We start from the raw sequence: 22,328 nt of genomic DNA on the forward strand, positions 1-22,328 counted from the left end.
CTGAGACCACAACTGTGCTCAGAATGCTTCTTATGTTGAAGTGGAATAATTGTTTCTTGGACCTTGAGTTATTTTATAGATACTTTGAAACAAGCATAGCTGGAGGTCTGATTAAGGTAAAATTAGTTGCACTTTCTTTGTGAAGAACACTTGCCAGAAGTGAACTTATGAGGAGGACTGAGTGCTACCAAAACACGGCCACCACAGAATCAGCAAAGCGCCATCTCTACTTCAACCAATTAGCACATATTCTCCTCTGAGTGTGAATACAATGTGCTCTGTTCATTTTATCCTTATCCTATATTATCCTTGTAGACCATCAGCTCGTTTCCTTTTACTTCCCTGAGAAGATCACACAATCTCACTCCATGATGAATACACTAAAGCAGCTGCAATCAATAAGTTTCCATTAACAATAAATCAGAAATGCTTTTATTAGAAATGTGTTCGTCAGAGTTACAGGCTCACAGAGAATCATTTTCTAACTCAGCAGTTACCTTCAGAATTTCAGTATGTTTCATCTAATTCAGCTTTGGTTTTATAGCTCAAGTTTTAGGTTTTGGGGTCATTTTCATCCTTGTTAGAGCTCTCATCAACTGTACTTTACCGGTTTGATAGATGGACTTAAAGAAGTAGCTTGACATGTTGGATAATAAGCTTAAAGGGCTGAGAAAAAAATTCTTTGCCCCCTAACTTGATTTTTTTTTTTTTTTTTCCTGTCATGCTATCTGCCCCACTTACTTGTTTGAGATCATTGTGGAAATTTTAAATTAGACAAAGACAGAGGGATACAATCCTGTGTTATGGTTAAAAAAGCAGTATAAAAGCTGTTATTTTATAAAGAAAATTATTTGCCGTATTACTTTCCAAAGTCCTTGAAATCAAATTTTGCTTATGCGAGGCCTAGGCCTAGATATAAGCACAAAAAGACAAAATAGGACCTCGCTGGGGAAAGTAAACATCGGTTCCTAATGCTCGCAGCCTAACCACAGACACCCTCAGGCGCTGCCAACTGCTCACTCAAAAGGTTCAGCGCACGCACAGAGAGAGGCATACTGGGATGCCATCAGCATCAGCACCCCAGCAGGACACTCACAGTCAGGGAGAAGAGTATCCAGGGACAAGACACTTATTTAAAAAACTATCTAATCATCATGATGCCTTTTGACTTATTATCTAACTGTATGAAATCAGGTCTGCGCATTTACCTCCAATTAAACAATAAATGGGTATAAAAAGAGGATCGCAGAGAGGCTTTCAGAAGTAACTATGGAGATGGGTTCAGGGTGCTGTAAAACACAGTGTGGGCGAACAGTTCAACAATTTAAGAATATTGTTTGTGTGCACAATTAATGTGGCTATTTAATTATGCAAGGTGCATAATATCATTAAATAAATCACGGAATCTAAAGAAGTCTCTGAATGCAAAGCTGGAAGCCATTGACACAATTGTGTGGTAGAAGTCTGTATAATATCGGCAAGTAACAGCTGAAATATAAACAGAATGTTTTTCTTATGCTGTTATCAATAAAGCAAAGTATTAAAATGACTTGCAAATCCATGCATTCTGCTTATATTTACACTGTCTTCTAACCTTTTTGAAAATAGGATTATATGCGTGTATATGTCTTGAAAATAAACTGCATTGACACTCGGTCTAATAACATCTGCCTGTGTGACCTGCAGCCGAAATTTATAAACGACACAGATATCAACCATCGCAGGGCTGGCACTGAAGATAAAAAGGACACAGTTTTCAGGTGCTGATTGCCTGGCTGGTTAATGTGTATGTATCACACAGCAGCCACAAGCCATTATCCTCTTGGGTTTAATATTGATATTTCTACTTGCCTAAATGAACAGGAGCCACGTTAAAAGCAGGCAGTGGTAAAAATCACCCCAACTGAACTTCTGATAAAAGTCCTTATTCATCTTATTATGTTGCAGTAGTGCAATTCAGGGCAACTACCACATAGACCAGAGCTCTCTGAACTCCTGGTGACCTCCGCATGCTGTGTGGTTCAAGAGGATACTGCAATAACGCGTATTCATCACACAGATAATTGCAAGGCCCAGTCTCTCGCACATGACAAGCCAATGTCACCAGCTCTTAATTGGTATTCTTGGAGCTATTCACATTCCAATATTCATGGTGTCCTTTTTCATTTCCTGTTGAATAAATGCATCTGTTAATTGATAGTGTCATAACACAATGAAGAAGGCATTTAGAGCAACTATTTTCTGGATTACCTAAGGTGAAAGAGCATCATGTGTAGTTAATGCATATTTAAAAAGACAGGCAAAATGGCTGGTAAGTGGGGCCTGATGGCAGTCTGATGAGCTGCACTAGATAAAGATAAAGGAAGAGCAGATCTTTGCATATTCGCCTCGGCATGCAGGACTAACTTGGCGTAGCGATTGCCTTTAGTGGACAAGAGAAAATTGACACGAAAAAGCGAAAATTAACTGGCCATGGCTACATTACTCTTTTAGGGAGATTTTAATTTGAAGCTGTAAACAACACCCATGTGTCATCTTTCCAGCCTCCTTTCAAGATGACAGAAGATCACACATCCAGCAGATGTTACGCTGTATTTCATTTGCGACACATTCTGATGACCTGATGAATTAAAATCCAATATCTCTTTTCTTTTCTCTCTCATTTGACTTCATCATTTCCCAGGAGAAATAACTCCCGTCATCCAGTAAATGTATGTTTACCTGCTGGTTGATACCTCTTGTCGTAATATTTGACAGACAATGGAAAATAAGATTTTAGAGCCTTTTAGCTGAAAACACCAATAAAGTCAGATTTAAAATCTTGGCTCGTAAAACCCAAAACAATAAGCTCAGAGAAAATAGGCTAAATAGTACACCTGAGACAAATGGATCCATTTCCCTTAGAAGAAATCACAGCTCTAAACAGACCAAAACACACTAACTGGCCAATTTGTTAGGTGCACCTGTTCAACTGGCTGTCAATGCAAAATATGCAAATATCTAATCAAACAATCACATGGCAGGAACTCAAGCAGCAGCACTTCCTGTTATTTACTGTCCTGTGTTTTACATCGACTTTTCAGAGCAAGAACATGTTATTTCAGGAGATTTGAGACCTGAGGCAGAATACTCATAAGTTCAAATTTTGAAATTCTCAATAGAACAAATGTTACAGACTCTGGGATGATGTAGAGATGTAGACATTTACCACACAGGAAGAGCATAACAAAAGCTGCATCACAAGAACTGTGGGTCCAGTGTTTTTATTGAAGCTTTAGAGGAAGTAAAAGTCTGGACATCATGGCCTCATCCATAAGTCATAGACTTGGTTGACTGATCCTTGGCTTGCTCTTTTCACATATCATACTGTGCTGGAGAAAGACACCCAAGAGTATGTGTACAAATACATTGCTTGCAAAACAACCCACCTGTAATGTAGATGTAATGTGAATATGTTGCTAATTTAAAAGAAAAGTGATTTAAAGGATCTAATTATGAAGTATGCATTCACTGAGAAGCACTTCATTAGGCAAACCTGTTCAATTGCTCATTAACACAAATCATCCAATACTGTGGGAGAAACTCAGAGCATTTAAACACGTAGACACGGTCAAGACGAGCTGCTGCAGTTCAAACTGAGCATCAGAATCGCGAAGAAAGGTGATTTAAGTGACTTTGAACCTGGCATGGTTGTTGGTGCCAGCAGGGCAAGCCTGAGTATTTCAGAAAGTCCTAATCTACTGGGATTTGCCCACACGGCCATCTCTAAGGTTTACAGAGAATGGATGATCTGAAAAAAAGAAAACATTCAGTGAGTGGGAGTTCTCAGGGGGGAAATGCCTTGTTGATGCCAGAGATCAGAGGAATACGGTCAGACTGTTTTGAGCTGACAGGAAGGCAACAGTAACACAAAAATCCTCCCACTAATTATGGCCAATGCATGCAGAAGAGCATCTCTGAAAGCACATCAAACCTTGAAGCAGATGGGCTACAACAGCAGAAAACCACACAAGATGCCACTCATCCTCAGCTAAGAAGAGGAAACTGAAGCTATTTCACACTGCATCATCAAAATTTGATAGTCGCAAATTGGATAAACCTTCCCTGTTCAGTTGAGTCTTGAATTTCTGTTGTGACATTTAGATGGTTGGGTCAAAATGTGGGGTATATAACATAAAAACATGTTAATCAGATCCATCCTGCTTTGAATTAATGATTCAGGCTGCTGCTGCTGGTGGTTTAATGACGGTTTTTGCCTGTCCCGTTTGGCTCTTTTGCCATCAGAATTATTGTCTAAAGGCGAAGAAAGATGCCCAACGGATTTACTTTACCAAACAGACCATCCCAGCCTTGCCGTTATGGTCTATTTGATTCACCTTTTATTGTTTATTTTATTTTATTTTCACTTGCTAAATACGGGACAGACTTGACTGGGGAAAAGAAAGGGGAGAAAGAAAGAGGGAAAGAAAAACAGCGGAGAAGAGGGACGAAGGGCAAAAACAAAAACCAACAAAATAAGCAGACAAAAAATACATATATCAATCACCTGGATCACCTGTTGAGAAAGAAAAGAGAGAAAACAAGCAGAAGAAAAAGAGAGCAATAGAATAAACAACATCACGATGATCTATGGGAATATAACAGTAAATACTAAATATTAAACATTATTGTGCAGCACGTAAGATGGACAGCGCACAGTGTGCTTTGAGGTAGGAGCCAAAAAGGGTGTTGTTTGTGTGTGTGAGCACCCGTGTGTACACCTGTGAGCATGAGCGCGCTTGTATTTAAGGGGTCCCAGGCCCATCCGGACCAGGGCCCGGTTCAGCCGCGCCGCCTGGCCCCACAGAGCCCGGGACAGCCCACCCGACCCCACCACAGAGAAAACTGCACCCACCCCATCATCCACTCATCTTCCAGACTACACAAAACAATAGACGCCCAGGCTGAGATCTTCCTCCACCTCTCCTGTATCTCCCACTCCTGCAGAGTGAGTTCCTGAAGAGAGGAGACCTCCTGCAAGATGTAACAGCCTCCCCCACCAGCTGAAGAGCCCCCCAGGTGGCTTGATGCACTGGCGGCACCCTGCGCCAGGGCTGGGGCCCCATACACCCACCCGCCCACAACCCCGGCAACACACCAACCAGGACCCAAGCCCCCAAGGCCCAGCCAGGGCCCCAGCCCAGAGACCGAGCACCCCCAGAACCCCACGTCCGTCCTGGACCCACCCAGGGGCAGCCAGGCTACCAGGTCAGTAACCCACGTCTGTCAGCACAGACCCTCCCCTAGCCCCGCTGCACGCAGCCACGAGGAAACCATCACCTAAGAGCCAACAGAGCCCTTAATAGGCCATGACCGCAACCCCGGGTTGAGCCCTCCAAGGAAGATGCTCCTGGGGAACCCCCCGACACCCTAAACCTGTCCCTACCCCCACACCAATCACAACAGTGAAGGCGGGACCAAACTATGACCCCCCACCCCCACTAGGGGATGGAGCTGATCAAAGGAGCCCAGAGCAATTGATCTGATGTGGTGGCAGAGGCTGTATCAAGACTAATGTAATCTAATAGATAATTTCTATATTGGTTAGAATTAAGATTATTTTTATTTTTCTAGTTCATGAGGACAGTTTTCTTGGCTATGCATAGGGCAGTGAAAACCATATGGGCGATATTCTTTTCTGAAGTGACATTATCTAAGCTGCCCAACAAACACACTAAGGGGGAAGTTGGAATGTTACATTTCAGACACTTCGATAAGTCTTCACATATCTCGCGCCAAAACTTCTGAACTGGTGGACAGAACCAAAGAGCGTGGATATAATTGTCCGGTGAATTGGTTTGGCAGTGTGAGCAGTTGTTGGTAGACGTAAAGCCCATCTTGAACATCCGATGCCCTGTATAGTGCACTCTATGTAATATTTTGTATTGAATTAATTGAAGACTGGGATTTCTAATTAGATGAAAGGTTTTTAAGCAAATCTGAGACCAGAAGTTTAGGTCTAAGTTAACTGATAAATCCGCTTCCCATTTTGCAATAGGAAGTGATATTGATTCATCTGTTTTAGAAAGCATTCTGTATATTTTGGATAGTAATTTGGGGGGTTTAAGAGTAAGAAATTGAACCACACTTGGTGGTGTTTGTAGTTCAACTTGACCCGGTTTAAATTTCTTTTTTACTATGGATTTAATTTGTTGATATTCTAAAAATCTTTTCTTGTTGATCCCATATTGTGTAACTAGTCCATCAAATGAAATAAATTCTGTTCCTTCTAATATATGTTCTAAATATTTGATTCCTTTATCACTCCAATCTGAAAAGTTTATCATATTATTGTTTTGTAATATGTCAGGGTTGTTCCAGATAGGTGTACGTTTGCATGGGATTAATGAAGACGCCGTCAATTTTAGAAACTCCCACCATGCTGTCAGAGAAGAGCTGATGTTGATGCTTTTAAAGCATTCATGTCGTTGGATGTTTGAGCTGATAAATGGTAGGTCTGAGATCTCTAGATTATTGCAGAGTGCTTGTTCTACATCTAGCCATGGTTCATCTAAGAGGGTGTGTTTTAGCCATCCTGAGATAAACTGAAGCCTGTTGGCTAAGAAGTAGTGCTGAAAGTTAGGCAGTTCTAGTCCTCCTTTATCCTTGGTCTTTTGTAGTGTTTTTAAGCTTATACGTGGGGGTTTATCTTTCCAAAGGAATTTGGACATATATGAATCTAGAGATCTGAACCAATCTTGTGGCGGTTTAGTTGAGATCATTGAGAATAAATAATTTATTTTTGGTAAGACCATCATTTTTATAGCGGCAAGGGTTTTTTCTTGACATACCTGGGCCTCAGGTAAACATCTTTTAAATGTTACAGCCTACCTGAGTATTATTGCTGACCATGCCCATCAATTTATGACCACAGTGTACTCATCTTCTGATTGCTGCTTCAAGCAGGATAATTTGCCATGTCGCAAAGCTCAAACTGCTTTCTTGGACATGACAATGGGTTCACTGTACCCAAAGGTCACCAGATTTTGATTCAATAGAGATTCTTAGGGAAGCAGAATAGCAGATTGGCATCATGGATGTGCTGCCAACAAATCTGCAGCAACTGTGTGATGATATCATAAAGATATGGACCAAAACCTCCGAGGAATGTTCCCAGCACCTTTTTGAATCCATGACATGGAAAAGCTGAGGGAAAGCAATATAATAAAGCCAGCAGTTGCTTTTTCACCTGAACCCCCTTTCTTTGTGTTGTTCATAGTGCAATCAGTGTTTTGGTACAAGCTTTCTGAGAAGGCCATCATCCATTAAAAGAAGAAAAATAAATCAGCTTGCTAATTGAAATTATTTTTGTTTACTGCAGAAAGACAGCATTATGAAGTGTTCTTGACCCGCCTGCTCCAGACGTCATTACAGACATTTCAATGACTCATAACGCGCATCATTGTGGCTAGAATACAAGAAAGAGCAGAAATTGCTAATTTAGATCAAAACTAGACAAAAATGTCTGTCGTGTGATGACAGTTTATCATAGAAATTGCCAAATATTTTTCTCGCTTAATAAAACAAAAAATCAAGTTACAATTTTTTTTGGTTTGTTTGTTTGTTGTTTTTGCACTGATAGCACGGCACAAGCCAATGTTCCATAGAGCACAGCTACCCTCCAGTACGCCCACACTGGAATTAGATCAGTGCTGATATAATAAGGCTGACAACTGATGAGTTTTGCATTAAGAATTGGTTAGTGAATAGCCATATTTACATAAATACCAACATTGGTTTCAATTACATTATTTTATGTGATACATTCAAGTTATGCATGTAATGGCATTCTAATTTATATACTGATTTATTTATTTTATTTTTTTCTTGGTTTTTGATTCTGGCAATTTCAGTCTTCTATACAAATCTGGTGCAGTTCACGTCAAGTTACTGAGTCCAATGTATTATTACTCCATAAAGAAGGACAGTTGGATTTCCTATATTCTTTGTGCCTTTCAGGTTTAAAGATAATTAAGTAAACTTTAATAGGGTAAAAAGTGACCCGTTACCTGATACAAGTTCCTCCATTACGACAAGGAAAGTGCTGGCAGACAGGAGGGTCACAGTTCTTGATATTTCTCCCTCTAACTGCCTCACCCATCAGGTAAATCTCCTTTGAGTTGACCTGAAGTTCTCTGATACAACCAATGAATCTCTTCTCTGCTTTTTCACTCTTGTCATGCATGTCCCACCGAGATGAAACATCCCCAAGAAATATGGGTCCAAAGGTCCCCTGTAAAATAAATAAATAAATAAATAATTAACACACATAAGTGATCAGCAGTATATATTATGGTAAGCAGCTAGGGAAAGCATTATGTCAATTAGATGTCCCCACAAAGGTATGAAAATGTATCCTGAGATGATGAAGAAGAAAGATAACAGACTCAGCTACTGTTACCCTCTGGTGTAATGCGGTATTAGTATCACCTAGACTCTAACTTTTATTCTTGTTAATAAGTTGAAGTCTGTTACATTATTACACTAGACCCCATGTTTGTTTTTTGTTTGTTTGTTTGTTTTAAATGTTGTGCCTTTTTTAACTGTTATGTTAAAACTTATCCTCCAGTTGTGAAGTTAATGGGTAATTAAAGGCAGTGGATGGCGTGTGGAAAAAAAACAGTGGGTGCAAGGGAAGTGAGGATTCTGGGCATTTAATGTATTCCATGTTTAATGTGAGACTAACCATCAAAATTAATGCGTTCGTAAGTTTAGAGAAATATGAGCACCGAGTAATGTTTTCTTTTTCAGTTCTTTGGATGTCACATATCTAGAGATAATGATCATTAAAAAAAACAAAAAACACTGGTAGGTTCCTTTGATGTGCGGTAATTGGGTAACATTTGGCTAATATAGAGAAATTGTGTGAACCTGTAACTTATTCTTTTGTAACAGTCAACTTAACAACTGCAGCTGTGTCTGCAAAAATGCTACAAACGAGTACATCACATAAGCATAAAAGTGCCTATATTTTATTCCATCGTACTGTATAAATTTCCTTCCTTTACATTTTGTCATTTCTCTTCAACCTACAGAAGATTTCAAGTTCTGTCCTAAAAGATTCTAACTGTTCCTGTGGTTTACTCTGAGGTCTTATGGGTAATAAAACAAAACAAACTATAATAAAAGAGAAATGTGTTGATGTGAACATTTCTGAGTCAAATTATGGACACCGGATGTTAACTACGAGATTAAAAAAGCTCATTTGCCACTTGCCACTAGTGATAAAATGCAACCTTGTCATGTAATATACTGGATGTTAACAGTATGAAGAGCTCAAAGTACACTGAATATTACTGTTTCCAGTTTCGTCTCTGCCATTACAAAATCACATCAGTCATGTCAGAATGTATACATCCTTGGCACTCGTCATAACTGCTTGCTGGCATCGGAGGAAGTGTTGGACAGCTGAAGTGGAGGTGTTCAGTGAAGGGACACTTAAGTGTTAGACCACATTATCATTTAGGACGTTGGCTCAATACAAGCTTTAAATGACATAACCGCTGCAGATTTAAAAGCCTATAAAGAGACATGCATGACAGGGTTCCTGTGAATGTATGTGCAATGAAGCCACACTTGTAAGGACCTTGAAAGTATCTTTAAAAAAGCTTAGGATTCATATAAAACAAGCAGCGCGTGATGGCTGCTTTTAAAACATGCTAAACTGTGCTTGTATGTGATTCACTGTAGCTGTGTGATGATGATGGGCTGATGATAATGTATGACTTTATGGTGCCTTCAAGCATGTTTACCATGTTTATGAGAAGAGTCCATTTGAAAAGCCCCACTAATGTAAAATTCATGACTTTGTAAGTGGACCCACAGCACCGCTTTCACACGAGCAGTGTGCTCATTTTCGAATTTTATTTGAAGGCAGGGCTAGGCAGTGTGGAATCTGTTTCATATTCTTCTTATGCACATGTAAGGCCAGTTTAGATGAGTAAAACTTGGCCACAATAAAAACAGACAAAAACCTTGGGGCGAGGTTAACTATGCCTTTGGGCTAGTGCGAACCATCTTTGGGCAAGGAAAAAAACATACTGTGTGGATTTACTCAAGATGCATAGTGAAAAGTTTAAAAGCCAAGGCCGTGTTTTATTTGTGGATAGCCTTATTGAATATATATTTGAAGGTGTTTCCCTTTCGGACCACAGCATTTGGCAAGGGGATTATTTAAAATGCTTTAGTAATTGCACCATTATCTAATAAAGAAACAATATTTCTGTCTTTTAACACTTTGCATGGTTTCACTAGTTGCTGCTATAACAAGAAAAGAGAGGGTGTGTCAAAAGGGCTACATGTGTTTCTTTTTGATTGGCAGTAGGGGGACATTATCACAGCTTATAGATTGCTACAGATACATTGTTATATATATTAAAAGAAAAACACGCTGGAAAAAATCAAGGAAGACCTAAAACCTCCAAACAGAATTCACAGCGAGCCCACTGCTTCCAAACCTTCATTTCATTTTCTCCCTCTCGTTCTTCTAAAGGGGTCAAACAAGATCTGACTCTTACTTTTACAAATGTCACAGGGCCTCATGGCATGCCTCACACCAACAAATATTTCATGACACACATGAAATCTTCAGATTGAATTTTCAAGTTATTTCTTCTCTTTTTCCCTCCACAATTCAGGACCATGGAGAGCGCACGTGCACGCACGCACACACACATCAATCCTACTACTTATGGTACTACAAATGACCCTTTGTAGTATTTATCAGAAGTTGTACACAAACACCTTAAAACATATGCGTATATTATGCCTGTCAGATTAAAAGTAACTGTATTTGTGCTGACGGCAGGTTACTCATGCATGTCTGTGACCCTGTGCTAATTTGTACTGCCCTTGGTAAATTTTTTTGATCATTACTGGAATCAACTAAGTGCTTTTGTTTTCAGAAATTTGGCAATTGTTCGTTTGACTCGCTGGCTTAAATTGCTACTCCAATCTGCACTTTTTCTGATTGCGGCTTAAAGCCAATTTGCTCTGCTTAGTAAATACTGGATAGAGTGTGAATAAGTAGAGGTAATATTTCAAAGCCAGAAAATAGATATGTTCATTTAACGCTTCAAAAAAGTTTGATTGTTTCCTTTGTCTGATGAAAAAAATACTGGTCTTCAGGTTAGAGCCTAACCATGATTACGTATGTGAAGGGTATGCGAAATGATCATTGCCCTTAGGTCTACGTGGTGCTGTTTAGTTTAACATGAATCAAAAATGTCAAGAAAATGTAAATATAAATACATGTAACAAAACGTCAAAAACAAGAAGACAGAGAAAACCAACAGCTATAAAAAATATAACCAGAATAAAGCTTTATATACACAGAATACAAAACTATAACCAGTGTAGAATGTAAACATGAAAAGTGCAACAAGCCAGACTGAGGAAACTTACTTGTAACTTACGTTTCCTACACTAACTGATGTTGCTTATTAAGCACTTTAATGTACTGCAATAACAACTACATTTCACCACATTATTTTAAGATTGCCATATTATTAGTATGTATATATCTACATGTATACCTTCATTCCCTTTATCTATGAGTAATTATACCCCTACGGCACCGGCTACTGGGCATTGAATGCAATCTGGTCTCATACACCAGTAGAGCAGCAAGCCTGCTGTGAACCCTGACACAGCTCTATAGCTGGGTGTATCCTGTCTTTGTACTAATTAAAAAGAAACTGATCCAAAATGAAAACTACAGCCTGCCACTTTGCCACAGCCCTGAGTAACTAGATAACAGTGTTTAGTGAGAAATCAAGATACTTCTAATTTGACATATACTAACAGTGAAATAGATGGCAATATTGCTTCACCAACATCTGCTAAGCTGTCTGATTAGCCTCGGCAGTCTAGACTGGAAAGTGACAGCAGCTATCTCTCTCTGAAGTCTACAGCTGGCTTTAGTTTTGAGCCCACTCACTTCTTCTCTTGGCTGACAGTGTCAGATAAAGCCAACACAAATACAACACAAATAACTAAAGCACATATTTGTTTCCAAGACATTTTTAAGATCTTCATTTGATACAAAACACTACAAGTAGCTTTTTACTGGTATTGTTTATCCACAAATATACACAGCGTGTAAGTGTAAGTGTAAGTAGTATTTTTTTATTTTTAGAAACACACTCATTCACTTCATCTTTAAACCTGACAATACAAGAAAAAGTTTAGCACTGTGATGTCTAATTGTAGCAAAGATAGTGCTCGTGTAATGAATGAGGAACAAAGAAACATGTTGGCATCTCAAATTAGAAGACCATAAATCACACTGAGGAGTGGGAGGCATGTTGGGCCAGTGGGAAGGTTGAGACTCTCTCTGCATATTTGAATGTGAAAGCAAAATTATTAATTAATAACAAATATAGGTGTTGTTAATCAAATTAATGAGCCAGAAAAAAAAAGACCAGCCTGTGATTAATAATAGAACAAGCTTGATGTGGCTTACATGTTTGCCAATTGTGATTATCTATAGATAATACTGTAAAAGATGCACTTTTTTCTAAATTGAAGCCTGTTTTGTATTCATAAAGCAATGGGCTTTGGCAGCACACAACAACATACAGTCAATCTACTGATGGCCCTGCTGTCATGAGTTCGATAAGTTGTTTATTTGAATGTGGCGAGTCTGTTGGCACTGTGGGGGTGCCAAATGTATAGGGCTGTGGGACAAAAATGCAGGGATGTCAGGGAAAAAAAATTGCCAGTAAACATCATCTGTCTATATGACATAAATGCCAGGGCATATTTCCTGTGTTGCTCTTTAACATTAATGCTGCATTTATACTGTTTTACTTCATAATTGTCACAATGACATTTAGCAGATTTCAGAAATTTTAGATAACAATGCAGCCTTTATATAAGCAAAGACATTGACAAACAACCCTGCTACAAAAACTAAAAGCCACTGATGGCTTTGTGGCATTCATTATTAGAGCAGCGTTTAAATGCTGGAATGGCTCTCGATGGAAATACATGCGTATTTCTTTAATTATTATTATTTACTGAAGAATATCGGGATCCACGGGCGATGATATTACTGCTGTACCAACATTTCAATGTTTTTAAGGCAAACTGTGCTGTAAAAGGAATAAGATAACTGAGAAATAATTATGTGTTTGAAATGAGATGATGGTTGTACAAAGGGTAGATTTGAGTGCAGAGAAGTCAGGATACCTGTGACACAGGGTATGAGATGTACTCCTCGAGATGCTGAGCCGTGCCATTATCTGCAGCTATTTCAATCATACACGGGCCTCCTTGTTTGCCAACAGGCAGATTGTATCTGTTAAAAGAGAAGACACAGAAACCAGGGGTAAGTTAGGAAGCCCTCTCCCTGCCATGTCTGATACTCACAATAACGCCAACAAAGTGTGGAAAAGGCTCTGATGGAGAAACAAACAGAGCAGACAGCAGTGAAGCTCCTAATGTGACCATGGAGAATATTCCATAAACTTACTAGATATACATTACACATCGTTTTATAAGACACTTTATGCACTGGCACACTGGGTCTGAAGTAATGGTCCGTTTGTATCACAAGCTCTCACCCTAAACCCAGGAGAGACAAGAAAAAACAGGCAATGTTTTCCCCAGTTTTGGATTTAAATAAGAAAGCCAGAAACAGGTTTTGGCTCAGTGCTGCAGTGCTTTTTATTTTCTGTAAGTAGTTGTGTTTCTCAGCCAAATTGAAATGGACACAGTAATGCAACAGTACCTATGGAGTGCCTAAAGAAAAACCACAGAGTGAGATCACCAATCATAACCAGGTACATGATCTGTGACATAAATACCAGTTTTAATAACATTTTCTATGATTTTCTACCACTGCTACTACTGATAACAATGATAACAATAGGCCAAAAACATGATTATGGGTATGAGTGCTCATTATGTCATTCAGGATTAATTAATGATAAAAACGAGGGCACAAACTAGATATACATTACAAACCTAATGAGAAGGAAGATAATTTTATCATTTGACCCTCAGCGTCTCTCTGGGGAAATATACAATTGTAGTAGTCATTAATGTTGCAGCCGTAATGTTAAGTAGATGGTCTACTTGTGTCATATTCCAGCTCTGGCAAAGTCAAGTGATCCCCTCTCCCCAATTCATCACCGGCCTTATGCTGGCAGTACACAATAGAAGCCACTTTAAAAGGCTCAACATTATGCAAAAGGTTGCACGCTCTCCGCCACACACGTAAACACGGCAATGCGTGATGCCCTTTGTGTTCTGTGGGTTTCTTTGCCACCAGCCTGTAAACACGCCACACAACTACGATTGTGCGTATTTCGTAACTTATTCAGCCATTCTTTTTGACTGTACCGATGATGACTGATGAGGAACAACCCTCAAACGTCTGCTTTAATAGCCAGATGGAAACAATCAGAGCAATCGCCCTCCTGCTAATTTGAAACAGCCTTCCAGGACACCTCCCTGCGGCAATCATACTCAACTTCAGGTAGGACTAATTACAGGTGTGGAAATCATAAGAGCCGTTTTGTACACACTCACTGATAAATTAAGGCACATTTACATTGGCAAATGTGAAAGGCAACCTAATCTCCACAAAAGACATCCATTAACATCCTGGTGGTGCTCAGTGTGTTCCAGTGAGCTCACTCTCTTACATTGGGATATTGCCCCGCTGTTCCTTGGATCCTAATGAAAGGGATAGAGTTGTGCGATATATCAATCCTTATCTTTGTGCAACAAAAATGGACCATTTTGCGAGGTATGAAACATCACAACATCATTACAACCTCTATTGCTGAGGGCGCTTGATGAATATTTTGGTGCTTACCACAGTAGCTTTTATTCGGGCTACTGATGCTACAAAAACTGTCCCTGGGAGATATGGAAAGCATGCACACAAAGTAAGCGAACTTGATGAGTTCTTATGAGCACATTTAATATTCCAGCAAGCTAATTTACAATAGTCTTGCTTTAAGGAAAACGTGACTATTTATATATTTTTAAAAATGAGTACAACTACTTTATGTGGTGTAGATAGCTAGAAATATGACCTACAGCTCCACATTATAATCGCCACACACATACACACAAGCCCAAAACCAAACAAACAAACATATGAATGAATAAGAAGGAAAAGAAACAGTGGTTTTCTCTAATGTAGGGAAGAAACTGTGATTTCTTATTGGGCCCCTTGTGCACCATTCATTTCTGGGTCTCACAGGACCCACGCAGCAAAGTTCCAGTTTGAGGTAAACAAACAGAGACGGATAAATATTTCTCCAAAGACAGACCACACCACAATATGGCTGTGATCATTTTCCTAACTCAATCATCATTTATGCATTTGTTCATCTGGCTAATGTTCTAATCATGAGTGATTTGTCATCTCTAACATCCTCATTTAGACTGCGTCTGGTGTGTGACTAATTAAGGGCAACTGCATTACAGCAACTTTCCGGAGGATCACCACTGAAATATTACCTGGAATGTTAAGGGACCTTGCAAATATTTTCAGGACTGCACCTTTACACAGAGGTATTTGTTAAACCTGAAGGTGGGTGTTTGTCTCTACAATCCAATAAGAACATTCCCTCTTCACAGTCCCCTGCAGACAACTAATAATAAAGGAGGACAATCATTAAAATATTACTTTTGCATGAAACATCTGAAAGTATTGGCAACAGATGGCAGTAAAACATCATGCACTGCACGGTGCCCTTGCAACAGTTTTTAGTGTCTGGGGGAAAAAAGGCACAAAAAAGCCTTGTTATTCTAGCCATATTTCTGATTCTTACAAAGAGCAAATCATAATGTGTAACATGTAAGTTGTGAAGTTATCATTTGTGAGTAGGGTTGCCAACCGTCCCTTAAAAAACGGAATCGTCCCGTATTGAGCTAATAAGGGACGCACTTTGTCCCGTAATACAGTGAGAATCAAAAGTAGTCTATAAATGTTAATGGAATTAACGCTTTGTTGGAAAACATAATTCCCAGCCCCTCTCCTGCTTTGTGACCAATGAGCTGACAGCACACTTATGACAATTCGAGTATGACAATTCAGATTACCGCTCATCTCATTGGTCGAGGAAAGGTCGCTTGCGGAGAAAATACCGGAAGACAACAGATGACCACAACAAGAAGCATGGCCAACAGGGAAACAAACGCCGACACTGCAGTGCAAGTCTCGGATGACAGTACACCTAAAGCTGGGCAGACACTGTGCGATTTTTTCAGTCACGTTATTCAGCTCCTGCTCAAACTGCACGATTGACTCACAGGGGTTAGACGTTCATAGGTCACGATGCAGGTCTCACACTATACGGCCCGATGCTCTGATGCGACCTGAGTGCTCACACTGTGCCTCCATAACATGAAGGTTATAACAGAAAATCTGTCGCTCGCTCTCTCTGTCTTTCACTCACACAGACACACCACTACCATCAACTTTGCTAAATTGCTAATGAAAAACATTGATCAGGCAGCTGTGATTTAGCAGCGATGTAAATCCAACTATTTTCACGGTTGTTGTGGTCGTGATAATTTTGTGATGCCACATCGAAAAGGCTCGGATGAGCTTTCCAAAGTTCTACAAGTTGTGCCTCCATCGCTTGTGTCCAGATCACACGCTGCACAGCCGTGCTGCGCCGTCTTTTTCACCAACGTTTACGTTTGCGCGTGAGCAGTGTGAGCGCCTGTGGTGACACCCTCACGAGCGATTGATGATCGGGAGCTGGTCGTGAGGTGTTAATCACTTCTCGTTACCCCACGTATACTACACGACGCACAATGAAGGCCAAAATCGGTCCGATCACTCAAAAATCGGCTCAAAATGGGCCAAAAATCACACAGTGTGAGCCCAGCATTAGAGCAGCAATGTTTGTTCCCCTCAGAGAAAGGGAAGAATGGGAAAAGGAAAACACCTGGCTGGAAAACGTTAATATGGGCATGTGCAGTGAATATCAGCGCTATGTGGCCAGAAGTGTGATAATATAATTTATTTTGTGTAATAAACAACTGCAAGGATAGATGATTACAACAAATAGATGACTAATACATAAAAGTAATACATAGATGAATAATGATGATGAGTTATGATGCGTAATCATGGGAACAAGCGGGTTTACAAACAGGAGCAGCTGATTAGAAAAGCTGAAATAATACCTCAACTGAAGCCAATTGTACTAAATGCACTAAATGTGCACTGTTACAAGAATATTTTTCTTTCTATTGTTTTCTATTATTTTAAGTTAAGCAGGACAGAGTTCTTTTAAAGAAAGATTTACTTATATTCTCAAAAGTTAAGCATGACAGGCTTCTGTTTAAGAAAGAGACCTGTTTTATGTGTTAATGTTGTCATTTTGAGCTAAAAATAAATGGCTAAATGATCATTTGTTTCACATGTGTTCATATCACAAAGAATAGAATATGCATCTACTTAAATCAACTTCAAGTCAAATGGTTAAAAAAATAATTTCACACACAAAAAACGAGCTAGAAAATTCACCACACTGGGAAGGGTGAAGACAACTGGGTCGCCCGGCCCTGGCCACGAGGTGTCCCTTATTTATTTTTCAGGGAGTTGGCAACCCTATTTGTGAGTCATTTGATTGATTTAAGTGTCTGTTAGTTCTGCAAATGGAGACTATGCTCAGTAGGGTTTATTATCAGTGAGCTGTAGCTGGCACACACACACAAAGAAGACAAGTACCAACTGTTACTTTGATATTCTTATTAGCACAACAGGTCGCGGCGCTGCATCTGATTTAACTGAAAATAACCTTACATATGGTTACAAATCATGAAATGTCATATCACACCACTGCACCTATTGCACAAGATATACAAAGGGGTCTGTTTGTTGTTTTTGTTGTTGTTTTTTCCATAAGTGCAACATGCTCTTTATCAGATCATAAACTACACCTACATTGACTGTAATGGCTGGCTCTGGTGCAGTTACTTTCACACAAGCAGCACTGCAGCATTTGCTGCATAATTTGTGCTGTGACTGGCAAGCCTCAATTAATTTGGGTAGCCTGTGTTCTATCATTATATCTCCAGCAATACAATTAGACAGCACACAGCAACACTCGTGGTATTGTGAAGCTTCACAAAAGAAACTCCAAGTGAGCAGGCAGGGCTGCTGCTGAATCTTTCATGGGAGGACTTGTCAATACAACTCTGAATAGTGTGTAATTGATACATATACCTTGCTGTGAAAAAAAAGAGGACGTGGTTTCAAAAACAAAAACGGCCCTTATTAAATCAGATACTTTTGAAACAAGCGCACATATGGCGTGCCATTTCCCCAAATACATTTTTCTCTATTACTCTCCAAAGGATTAATACCCAGCAGGGAAGTGTTCACTTGTAATGTAGCAGTTTGGTAATTACTTTCACAAACTGCAAAGGGGTTATGTACCCATTAATAGGATAGACGCAAATCATAAGATTGATCTAACCACATCGTATAACAAAATGCACCATTGATTGACTCGCACTAAAATGCCCTCTTAGTTCTATATCAGCAAACATTATGCTGAGTGAAGTAAATCAGCGTTTCGGAGCTGAAGAGGACTCGAACTCAGAAAGCGGAGTTTCCAATGTTTCTGTGACAATAATTCAAAGAAGTCAGATTCCCCGACTGTCACGGCGGGGTGCGCCGATGTGTGCGGAAACAGGACCCAAAAGCAGATGATGACGAGGAATAGTAATGATTAACAGAAAAGTGAACCTTTATTGCGATGACGGCAGGAAATGAACCAAGAGACCAAAGCAAACAGGCAAAACACTAAGAAACAAAACACTAAGCTGGCAAAACACTAAGAAACAAAACACTAAAGGTACTAAGACCAAAAACTATAACTATGACTGAGGTGGAAAATAAACAGGCTAAGACTATGACTATGACTGTAACTCTGGTGAGATAAACAGACGAACCGACAATGGCATGAAGAAAACAAAAGGCTTAAATACAGACATGAGGTGATCAGGGGAAGTGGGGACACATGGGGGAACAGCTGACAGACATAAACCTAATGACAGGACCAGGAGAGAAAGCTAAATACAATGAACAAAGAACACATGACATTGTCAAAATAAAACAGGAAATACTAACAACTAAACATGACAACACAACTCAACAGACCCAACACGTGATGAATAAATACCAAACCCCAAAACATAGAAAACCCAGGAACAATAACCAATAACTGCCTAAACTAAAGGCAAAATAGGAAATAACACAAACTAATAACATATCAAAAAATACAAAGAAAACTCAGAGTGCTGGGTCGGAGACCCAGCCTGTGACACGACTCCCTGAGATGCCCTGAAATAAGTTACTTTTTTGAAATTCTTTCCAGTGTTTCTTCTCACAGCATAAGTCTGTTTTCTTCCTGGTACCAGCGGCTGTTGCTAGGAGACATTTCACACCCACATGTTCATTTTTTTCTACAAAACTATTCGATGATCACTGAACAGGCCATTAAATATAAGTTTAACGATTAAATAATTAAATAATCGTTAAAGTTCAATATGCGATGCAAATGATAGCATGCTCGCTGAATTAAAAACTGAACGAGAAACTAAAGTCGCCATTTTTTAAATTCTTTTATTATTGTGAAAAGCAACAGTTAGAGAATCATAATAATTTAATCAGCAACTAATAATTAATGCTCTTCCTGTTATTTGCTGTCCTGTGTTTTGTGGTCAGAGCAAGCACATACTATTTCAGGACACACAGGAAGGGCATAGCAAGAGCTGCATTAGAAGAATCGTGAACCAGTGTTTTGTTTTCGTTTATCGGAGCTGTAGAGGAAGTAAAAGTCTGGACATCATGGCCTCATCCATTAGTCATAGACTTGGTTGACTGATCCTTGGCTCATTCTGTTCTGTGCTGGAGGAAAGACACTCAAGAGTATGTGTACAAAAACATTGCTTGGACAAAACAATCCACCTATAATGTGGCTGTAATGTGAATACGGTGCTAATTTAAAAGAAAAGTGATTTAAGGGATCTAATTATGAAATACACATTCACTGAGAAGCACTTCATTAGGCAAACCTGTTCAATTGCTCATTATCACAAATCATCCAATTCCGTGGGAGAAACTCCGAGCATTTAAACACGTAGAAAGGGTCAAGACGAGCTGCTGCAGTTCAAACCGAGCATCAGAATCGTGAAGAACGGTGGTTTAAGTGACTTTGAATGTGGTACGGTTGTTGGTGCCAGACGAGCTGGTTTGAGTATTTCAGGAACTGCTGATCTACTGGGATTTTTTTCCACACGGCCATTTCTAGGATTTACAGAGAATGTTCTGATAGAGAGAAAATATCCAGTGAGTGGGAGTTCTCAGGGTGAAAATGCCTTGTTGTTGCTAGAAGTGAGACTGCACTGAGCTGACAGGATGGTAACAGTAACCAGAATAGCCACTCGTTACAACCAGGATATGCAGAAGAGCATCTGTGCAGGCAGATCAATTTGAACCTGAAGTAGCAGCAGAAGACCACACCGGGTGCCCGTCCTGTCAACTAAGAACAGAAACTGAGGCTACAGCTCACACAGACTTACCAAACCTAAAAAGGAGAAAATTGGAAAAATGTTGCCTGGTCTGATGAGCCTCAATTTCTGCTGCAGCATTCAGATGACTGGTCTGAATTTGGTATGAAAACCATGAAAACCTGGATCCATCCTGCCTTGTTTTTGCGGCTCAGGCTGCTGATTGAGGTGTAATGTGTGGGCGGTACTTTGTGGGGCACACTTTAGGTGCCTTAGTACCATCGTTTAAATGCTATAGCCTACTTGAGTATTATTACCAACCATGCCAATCCCTTTATGGCCACAGAGTGCACGCCTTCTGATTGCTGCTTTCAGCAGGACACGGTGCCATGTCAAAAAGCCCAAATCATCTGAAACTGGTTTCTTGAACAAGAACAACACTTTGCTCAAATGGCCTCCACAATCACAAGATCTCAATCCAACAGAGCACCTTTGTGATGTGGTGGAGCAAAAGATTTGCATCTGCAGCATCTGTGTGATGCTCTCATGCCAAGACCAAAAGTCTTGAGGATTGTTTCCAGCCTCTTGCTGAATCTATGCCATGAAGAATTAGGACACGAATTAGGACAGTTTTAAAGGGAAAAGGAGAGTCCAACCCAGTATTGTCAAGGTGTACCTAATAAAGTGTAAATACAGATGTACATTTCTTTTGAAATCAAAGCAATTCAAGACAGAATTAAAACAACCTGCAATACTACCCTATGGCATCACCAAAGAAGACTAAAGGCAAGTTTTTTTGAGAATCTTTGCTTTCAGTGATCAAGCAGAACGCTGACATTTTCATCCTTTCAAACAAAGGTTGTAAGAAAAGACGTGATGACGAGGTATTCATGCACTGCTTCTACACAAACTGAAAATTTGGTGCATTTTCAACAGTAAAAAACATCAACATGAACATCAAAACCCAGAAGGTGCTAGACACAGGATCCTCAGTCAGACAAAAAAAGAATATTTTTCAGTAAGCCTGAATCATACTTGAGACACTACTCCCATTCCTTTGACTGAAGAGAAAAAAGCACCAACAAAAGCAGCATAAATTTAAATAATCATGTCTGCCAGGGACTCCGAGTTCACCTCTGACAAGGTAAGAAATGTGATGCTGCAGAATGCTGTGTGTCATCTTTGTTGATCTTTGACTGAGTGTAAATGGAAATTACTCCAACAGTGAATGGCAAGTAGTACGGGATTCAGCTAAAAGCATACACACCTCACAAATGACCAGGGGAGCGTTTGGAGTCTGCCACTCTCAAATTTAATCGCAGCAGTATTGCCTTAAACATCCCCAAAGGAAAACTTCCCAACATCAAAAACCAAGCCAGCAACAAACATGTCCTCCCCAAATGAAAAATGACACAGCATCCCCCCTGCACACTCCCCTTTGTGAATTTATCTGGCAGCAAGGGGCATTTCAGCAGTGGCTTTTTGTCTTGCCAGCATTTGTCTGCTCTGGAGTGCTACAGCCCATTTGTGCTTTAAGTGAAATAATACAATTAAACATTTCTGGAGAGGGAAAATATAATACAAAGTTGCTGCCTTGTGGAAATGTTTTGCATGCTTCACAGCTGTTATCAATCTGCCTTTGCGTTACACACGGTTTTGTGAAAACACAATGCACCGTAACACCATTACATTTAGAAAATCTGCATAGCTATTGATAGCGTGTCTGAATAAATATAATATAAGTTATTATAATCCATTTTCCCGAAACCAAACTCAGTGTTTCTACACAGCCAAAG

At 39.7% G+C, this 22,328-nt stretch overlaps 1 protein-coding gene across 1 annotated transcript in view; it reads right to left on the bottom strand.

The window, feature by feature from the left end:
- eys (EGF-like photoreceptor maintenance factor) overlaps window positions 1-22,328 on the bottom strand; it is a 176,578-nt gene that overhangs the window by 22,915 nt on the left and 131,335 nt on the right. Inside the window, exons 41-42 of the mRNA XM_085477940.1 lie at window positions 13,231-13,339; window positions 8,049-8,272 (exon numbers count right to left, since the gene is read on the bottom strand). Of these exons, the coding sequence (XP_085334066.1) occupies window positions 8,049-8,272; window positions 13,231-13,339 (333 nt within the window). The remainder of the gene's footprint in view (window positions 1-8,048; window positions 8,273-13,230; window positions 13,340-22,328) is intronic.

Source organism: Copadichromis virginalis, linkage group LG13 (genome assembly GCF_057382275.1).
Source record: "Copadichromis virginalis isolate Kocher_CV1m ecotype Utaka linkage group LG13, C_Virginalis_male_GT1.1, whole genome shotgun sequence".
Classification (NCBI taxonomy): Eukaryota; Metazoa; Chordata; class Actinopteri; order Cichliformes; family Cichlidae; genus Copadichromis; species Copadichromis virginalis.